The 9,079-nt window shown below is 41.4% G+C and overlaps 1 protein-coding gene across 1 annotated transcript; it reads left to right on the top strand.

Moving 5' to 3' along the window:
• On the top strand, positions 1-3,340 carry LOC135470752 (uncharacterized). The gene is made up of 7 exons (XM_064749792.1): positions 1-328; positions 528-659; positions 853-915; positions 1,241-1,369; positions 1,621-1,695; positions 2,057-2,165; positions 2,862-3,340. The coding sequence occupies exons 1-7, from the start codon at positions 1-3 to the stop codon at positions 3,235-3,237; spliced, it is 1,212 nt and encodes a 403-aa protein (XP_064605862.1). The 3' UTR covers positions 3,238-3,340.
• The last annotated feature ends 5,739 nt before the right edge of the window (positions 3,341-9,079 follow it).

Genomic DNA, 9,079 nt, shown 5'->3' with positions numbered 1-9,079 from the left:
ATGTCTGGACGTGTTAAAGGAGAAAAGGCGAAGAGTGGCAAGAGCCAAACCCGCTCATCAAGGGCTGGTTTACAGTTTCCTGTAGGCCGTATCCACAGATTTCTGAGAAAGGGCAACTACTCTAACCGTCTCGGTGCCGGAGCTCCCGTTTACCTGGCCGCTGTGATGGAATACTTGACCGCTGAGGTGTTGGAGCTGGCTGGAAACGCTGCCCGAGACAACAAAAGAAGGACCATCATCCCTCGTCACCTGCTGCTGGCCGTTCGCAACGACGAATGGGCCACCTTTCTAATTGTTGTTGAAAGCAGCTGGCTGCATGTCATAACTGGTAACTGTCTTCAAATAAACCCACCGTATATCAGTTCCAGTTTCTATGCCCTAGATCTGGTGTATCCAACAAAAGAAAACTTTAATTTTTCCAAAGTGAAGGCCCCGTAACATTATTTTTCACGGATGACGGCTGGCTATATGAACAAATTTTCGTTTATTATTTATTTAAGGGGTCTGTTTTACTTCTTGCTTTTCAGTTTCTAAAGTGACTAAAGATCAGCAAATTTCCAACACGGGTGTAAAGCTTTCCTTTTGTCTTCCACCGGTGGCCAAACCAAGAAGAAATGAAGACTTCAGACAGAAGACCTTCAACGTCAAACATGACATAGGTGATTTGCTTTTAACCCTTTAGTGATACCTGATATAAATGTACAAGAGCTACAACCAGAGACTCAGAGAGCATTTGAACATCCTTCTCAGAAAAGGCAAATTGTGATGGATGTTATTTTGTTTTCAACGAGAGTACATATAATACCACTTTTGTTTCCATTCTCTAAATACCTATTTTTTTTCAACCTTCAGTTGACACAACTTTCAGTCTTCCGAGAACCCATGTCACATCAAAACCCTCAATGCAGCAGACAGGTTGGTTAATAAGCCATATCTAATTTATTTTTTAAACTAAACAATCAACGACTTCCGATACAAACAATACTGACATATATGGACCTTAGGCATTACTTTGTCAGAATAAATTTCTTATTTATTTTATTGCAAGTGTCAGAACCCTAGTCGAGGTTGAAATTAAATTTGTAGATTTTAAAGATATTCATTAAAGTAACGAATAATTTATATACGTTGAGCATATGTTTATTGCATAAACTCTTGGCTTCTGAGATTTTGTGTCAAAAATGTACAACAATCATTATTACAGTTTCTGTATGGGGTTGTTTTACTTTTTGTTTCTCAGTTCCAAAACTAACTAAACCCCAGGAAACTTTCAACATGGATGTACTTCCGCTTCGTCTCCCACCGCTGGCATACCCAGGAAGAAATGGAGAGCTCAGACAGAAAATCTTCAACGTCAGACATAACCTAGGTGATTCATTTGTAACCGATTTCTAGTTGATACATGATATAAATGTTATGTTATTTTGTTGTTTTCTGTCTGTTTTAAATTAAGGTTTTTTTTCATGGATAATGATGGGAGTGAGTATTTGAACTATCACTGCAGCAGAGAGACATGGTGTCAGAAATGATAATTATATTGATCATTTCATTTAAATTGTTTTCAACGAAAGTAAGAACACTTTGTTTAGATTCTCTAAATACTTTTTGTTTAACCTTCAGTTAACACGAAGTTCCCTCTGCCGAAAATCCATGCTACACTAAAACCCGCCACACCCATCACGCAAGAGCAGAAAGGTTAGTGAATAACTTCTATCAGCTTTTATTAAAAATTTAAAAACACTTCAGCTTTAGGGATGGTGTGTTCACTAGAACAGATTCTATTTGGAAATTACTGATTCCAAGATAATAGATTTTTGAGTCCACTAATTACGTTTACACAAATTTTCTTAGTGAATAACTTACTGCAACGTAACACTCCGCTTTCTGAAAGGACACATCAACTAAGTCCTACATAATCAGTTAAATTCGCAGTACAGTAAATGTCGGTAATTTTGGAAGTCCACACCTGATATAGACTATGTTAAAATAGGTTTCATATCATTATTTGGTAATATGTTTCTTTGTGGTACAAAACTGAAAGAAAAATTTGTTTCAGGAAATATCAAGGCCTCTAGGGAAGAACTAAAACTGAAACTAGCAGAAAAACTTCTTCGTGAAACTAAGAGAGCAGGAGAGTTAAGATATCATCAGATGGAGGATGAAAGGTACGGTTTTGTCTTGTACACGTATTTGTAATTGCTTTATTTATTTGTTGTTGGTACTTTCAAGTATAATACAGATTTATTTAGATAAATTTACTGAAGGCACCTAATTCCTGATCTAATGAATCTAAAAATTAAATCTGTGAAACCGTAAAATCTTTTAAATTTGAGGGTTTTCTTGTTGAAATGTTTTGTATTTGGAAGTAGAAGTACTGCTTTCAAGTAGAACTGTATGTGTCGGTCCTTTGATCTTCGTCTTCTTGTGTAAATATTCAGGTTTTGACCTGAATTCAGTTTTTCTCACTTTTGAAAGAAAGTTCTTCTTTTTTCACATGTTAAACCACTCTGTCTCAGTTATATAAGTTTCTTCTATAGTGACACCGATCATCATTTTAATCACCGAACCACTACCCGACCCCAACCCCCCACCACACCCACCCTCCACACCCACCACACCTTCCACCCCAACCTTACTCATCCTACTTCAATTTCGTTGCACCAGTGTCCCTCTGTTTGTCTGTTCCTTTTTACCCTTGTATTTCGTTACAAACTCCGGTCTAAAGAACTATTTAACAAAATGTAACCGAAATTTGAATTAATTAAATATCCTTATTGCATGTTAGCATTCACAATGAATTTATTAAAACTTACAGAGTCGCCCTCAATTTTATCCTTCGCTCATGATTTATTCGCTTATAGGTATTTGGAACACCTGAGGAAAAACTGGGCAGATGTCAAGAAGGAAACCGACAAAGCGATGGCAAAAATAACCGGAATCTCTGCCAGGAACGACGAAGTGCGCGAGGCGCTGAAACGACAGAACAGAGACATGGCAGATCTAAAGCGGAAGTACTCCATCAAGATGTACCGCAGTCAGCGTCTGAAGGATGCCTGTGCCAGGCTGGAGGCAGAAATGGCGAGAGAAATGTCACTGCAGGTCACCAGAAAGTTGGACAAAATGCTGGATAATAAGTTGGATGTCTTTACGGATAATGTAAACCAGAACAGTTCTGACAAAACCAGTAGAAGAATGGAGGAGGTCAAAGCAAGAGGCTTTTTTGCCTGTCATGCCTAACACCTCAACAAGACATCATCCAGCATCGCTACAAGTGGAGGTGGCATCTAAAGATGGAAGTGGCTTCCATAAATTCATTGGCAGGATGTTGAATGGTAGGAAAAGGAGGTCTAACGGAGAAGCGAGCAAATCCAGAAAGCAATCACCCATTCAGTCTATCAAGCGAAAATGTCAGAAGCTCATCTGCAGGTTAAAGGGTCGAAACCGGGTAACACCAAGTTCCGGGGAAAATTAGGTGACTGTATGCATGCGGGCATATTGAAGGCTGGTTAAATGAGAGAATATTACACATGGTTTATGCCACGATTAATTTCCAGTCAATTTTGTTTGCTCGAATTAAGGATTTACCAAAACATAGGCATTTATTACGTGTACGGTAGTTACTATGGTGACGATAACATACATGTAGTGATGGACCTTTCCGTTGGCGTGTAGCATTTCCCAAAACATTTTCTGATGTAAACGTTTTTGTCTAATGTTGTGAATGTGTTGAAACCAATATAATTATTGCGATACGCAATCCTAAACGGTTTCACTGAATTCAGTTTGTTGTGCTAGGAACAGCTGTTATTTGTTAGAGTAAGTCAACCGCTTGAAGCTGCTGTGTTGTAATAGTATTTTCTGAACGAGTTCCAACAAGAGCTCGCGTCATAGAGAGTTTCTCCTTAGAATCGTCGTTAATGCAGCTTAATCTTTACCATGTACTGGATACTTTTTCATGCTTTGGCCTACATTTACATGTACGCGTTTCCCCTGTGTCAATACATATTTTGCCATATGAACTTATTTTTGTACATGTTTTGAAATATTTCTAAGAAATTTCAGACTGAGTTTCTTTTGTGTGCGTGGTACATCGTTTGATATTGCTGATAATATATAAAAATTTTTGACATCAGTATTCCAAGCTTCTGAAGTTTTTATTCATTTTGAATAATTATTGCTGGATTGTCAAAATTATTGTAATTTGAATCTGTATGATTAATTTAAGAGATACGCTACCCTTATCATGCATAAAGCCTTTGGGTCATTCCACAAACATTTTGAGACCAAATTACCCATTTAAAAAAACCAGAAAAAGATGAACAGTGTGCGAGCTTGACCTTATGTTGTCAATAATGCTCACCGTCACTTTTAACGTTATGCCTGTCATAAAGTATCTACTTGTAGAGGATTGGTGGCATGCACGGTACTGTAAGACTACACCATGCAAAAGACACCAGGACACCTCACGGGGATGACACAATATGCGGACAATCCTGTACTTGTGTCCTCTAAGATGTTAAGTACGAAGGGAGAATTTACAAAAATTTCCAAAGTTTCCAGGTGTTTTGCCGAATCCGATTCTGGTCCACCCGACTAAGAAGGGAATGATTCTGATTGCGGAATAATACACTGACACTCATAATTTCTGTTAAGTGGCCATACTATCAGTACAAATATTGTTAATAATATTTACTAATATTAACTGATATTATATACATTGCGACAATGCCTGTTAAAGTTACCGCCCTTACACCGCATGTAATCCATGTCTAATATAAGGCTGGGAGAGTTGTTCCCCCTGAAGCTAAGTTACATTGGCGGGTTGTTTTGAAGTGGAAATCCAGAGGGGTAACAGGCCCTGTTTTTCGGCTGTTATATTTTTGCCCCCTGGATCTACCGGACGCGAAGTGGAACCTCTACCAAAATCGGGGCTGGTTCCACAAAGTGTAAGCCAGTGATGTACGTGATGAGGAGGAAGCTAGAGTTAATACAGTAAATCACAACCACAAAATGTAAGCCAGTGGTGTAAGTGACGAGAAAGAAACCGGAGTAATGCAGTAAGCCGCCGCCACAAAGTGTAAGCCACAGAGAATATGTAATTCGTGACCCTCGATATCAAATTTATTACCGAGAGTAGCAGTTTTAATTTGTTCCGAGCCTTCGGCGAGGATCAAATGAAAACTACTATTCGAGTTTAATAAATTTGATATCGAGGGTTACGAATTACATACCCTTATTGTAAATTTATATTATTTAAAAAAAATTTTTTTTATATTTTATTATTATAAACTTTGCGGAAACCGCGCCAACGTCTAAACCGGAGTAATGCAGTAAACCACCTCCACAAAATGTAAGCTATTGATGCAAGTGATGAGAAAGAAACCGGAGTAAATGTAGTAAACCACTGCCACAAAGTTTAAGCCATAGATACAAGTGATGGGGAAGAAACCGGGGAATATAGTAAACCACTGCCACAAAATTTAAGCCAGTGATGGAAGTAATGAGAAAGAAACCGGAGTAACGCAATAAACCACCGCCACAAAGTGTAAGCCCGTGATGTAAGTCATGGGGAAGGAGCCGGAGTAATGCAGTAAACCACCGCCACAAAGTGTAAGCCTGTGATGTAAGTGATGGAGAAGAAGCCAGAGTAATGTAGAGTAATGCAGAGTAATGCAGTAAGACCCCTGCCCAAAGTGTAAGCCTGTGATTCAGTATACAATGAAAACCAAAAAAATTCATGTTTTCAGGACAGGAGAAAACTGTTGCTTTTACTTCTCACTACATAAGCTAAGAGGTGGATATATTAGCTATACACATGCTGACATGCACACACGTACATTAATTATGGGGGCTTGGGTACCGATGTCTACTTGTAAATCAAACATAGTGTATACACGTAACTGGCGAAATACGCCCTCCTGTCAGTTTACCTCCGTCAGGGTTTTATTCTAATTGTTCATGTAAGTGCATAAATGGTAGAATTTTACACGCACCCTAGCAACATGATTTAAGCAGAATTAGGTAAAAAAATGCAGGGATGTTAACTGCAATTTGTTAGACGTCACTGGTCTAGAAATATTGAAAATGCTTTGTCATCACATTTCACATGCAATCACTTTAAAATAATGCAAAGGAACCACGCCCCGGGGATGCTTAATCTACCAGCAGGATCCCGATTTATTCAGGAATACGATCGACTTGCAAGGGCTCGCCGTTTCCTAAACCCTGTTGCCCGTGGTGTCCATCTGAGCGGGCGTGTCCCCATACCAAAAACCACAAAGTGGGTGTCTAATGGCCTTATTGAAGTAGGTCAGCAGAGTCTCGAGGTACGCCCGATAGGGGTACATGTTGGTAGAGGCTCTGATTAGCTTGTCGTTGATGGAGGCGTCCCGATTGTTGCCACATAGCATGCAACCATAAATTTTTCGGGTGCTACCGGATCGCCCTCCGCGATTGAAACGCATGGAGCAACGTCCTGCTCAATTGATCTTGAAAGACTAGCACAGCAGACTGTTCTTGGATGAGTACGGTTTCCAGCAACCCGCGGATGGTCGTGGGTTTTCTCTGGGCTCTGCCCGGTTTCCTCCCCCGTCGTATAAGTGAAATATTCTTGAGTACGGCGTAAAACACCAATCAAATAAATAAATAAATAAATCTTAAAATGCCCCCCCCCCAACCGCTCCCCTTTGAAGTTTTAGAACGCTTAGACCGCAGGCTTCTTGTGATGGCGCCGAAGAATGCGGAAGACTTCTTGACTCCAGTTGGGGATGTAGTATTTCAAGAAAATCCCCTTGACGAGATCTCCCACGTCATAGCGGTAAAGCCAACCGTGCCGAGAGCGGGTGGGACTATAACCAAGTAGGAACCTCGTTTTCGTTCTTGTTGTGACGGTAATGGGTGCTCGAGGATACTGCGATGGTTGACTCGATTGTACCAGCGAGTTAAGGCGGACAAGACGTCCAGGTAAGGTCGTGTGTTGTTGGTCTTGGAGTGTTTGTACATGCGCCCTTCAAACGTGCGATTAAACCATTCGATCACCAAGGTTATGGAAGAAGAACACCCCTCTTCTCCTTTAAAATGCTGGAATGGACGTACTGAGAAATCCTTTTCCCTCGTCCGTTTACAGGAACAAGGCGGTACACCCGCTTCTGAAGATGGTCTTAATTGCGTCGATGAGATTAGCTCCAGTTTTGATGCGGATGGGCACTACCCAAATGTATTTAGAAAGAATGTCTATACGCGTCAACAGGTAGCGATACTCACCGTTGTATTTGGCAAAGGCACATAACCTCCAGTCGTCTACATCTCCAGTTTGGCTAGACAGGCCTTCATCCGAGTCCATGCGCATGTGCCGCCTGGGTTAATGGCTCCTCTCTAGGCGATTCAGCAGATAGTACAGCTGGTAGTGCAATTAGTGTAGGACGGTAACAGGGTGAGAGTTCGAACTCTCACTCGGGTGGTGCGTGAACGCTGACGACGGGTCGTGACGGCTGAACTGGGCTGGAGAACACTGTACAGGCACGGCCGTCACTGTTATTTTATACCGTACCGTGCCGTCCACAAACAGAAGACAGCGTACGTGATAGAGAGGGCTAGGGAGTAGACCACCACGGAAGGGGAGAACGTGGGAGATGCCTTACGTTAGGTGGCGTGCTGAGGCCTGGGTGATGGGTCGCGTGGACGTTGGAGGACAATCAGGTTTGGTAGAAGGGTGTAGTAATAGTAGTTGAGGATGGGATTAAGATCCTTCACACGGTTACATATATATTTCGTGAACACACGGACAACGTTGAACCCACCCTTGTTCACGTGACCGTCTTCGAACATGGCAGGTACCACGCGTTTGTACCCTTTGAGATCCGTGACAATGCTAACTAAATCTCCCATCCTAAAGCAGTTGACTTCATAATGACGAACGTCTTCACCTCTCTCTGGCTGGATAGGTAATGACCACACCTGCTTGACACAAAGTATCTGATGTGAGTTTGACCACAAAACCTCCTAATCCACAAGCTAACTCGAAGTAAGAACCACCTGTGGAACACACCTATCCACCAGTCAATCCATCAATCAAAATGACTACCTCGGAACATATGGGCATATCTGTTAACAGCAGCAACAACAACAAACTCAGCTTCTTATATGTTTCAAATTTTTTTTCTTGCGTATTATAAAACAAACTACAGGAACTGGAGAAACTAATCGCGAAAAACGAATCACTCATCATGGATCAGCAGAGTTCAGTACGAGGTCAAAGTTAAAATGTGTGGTCAAAGTTAAGTGCAAGTTCACTTGGTGAACGTTTCAAACAAAAAAAAAACAATCACAATGTTCTGTTTGCCGTCGAAGTTCAGTGGGTCATTCATGTAATGGTGGATATTGACGATACAGGTGTTACCGATATGCACACCGTCGCAATATTCCATGTTCAAAGTGGAGACAGTGTCCCCTTGGTTGATTCATTCTTGGTGGCGGTGTTATCTTCCACCCGTTTTAACAAGAAAAATTGTAAAATGTCCTTAGTCACCAGGTGTGGTACACATTGCCAACTTAAGTGAACATGACCAAAAACAACAAGAACAGTAATTATATACAGGGGAGGCCTCGGAGGTGGCGTGGTTGGCGTACTGCTGCTAGCAGTGCCGGTGGGGGGTTGATAGCGGTAAGAATGGAAAGAGTCAGTCCGGACGGATACGCCGGCAAAACGTGTGTAAAGTTAGCCTTCTTCTCATCAGGTTGTGACAATCTCATCAGGTTGTGTCGTACCGAAGTCTTTGTTCACACAAGAGGAACTGTCTTGCGTGTTTGGTCTTGTTTCGCGGCAAAAACGGGGATGTAAGACAGCATTGTGCAAAGCCCAAAGGGCAAGTGACGAGTCTGTGCATCGCTTTCTATAATCAAACACCATAAAGTCATACCAAGCCCTCTGACGTCACACCATGATGTCATCGTACGTGCTCGCTCTATCCACCAATCATAATCACCCCTACCTCCATCGCCCATCAGAATAACCCAGGGGTGTTGTAAGTGACCTGATATACTATTTACAATAACCTTTAGTTGTATAGGTGAGCCGGGG

This window comes from Liolophura sinensis, chromosome 7 (assembly GCF_032854445.1).
Source record: "Liolophura sinensis isolate JHLJ2023 chromosome 7, CUHK_Ljap_v2, whole genome shotgun sequence".
In the NCBI taxonomy this organism is placed as follows: Eukaryota; Metazoa; Mollusca; class Polyplacophora; order Chitonida; family Chitonidae; genus Liolophura; species Liolophura sinensis.
The sequence above is the reverse complement of the archived record's forward strand: the minus strand, read 5'-3'. Positions and strand labels throughout refer to the sequence as shown.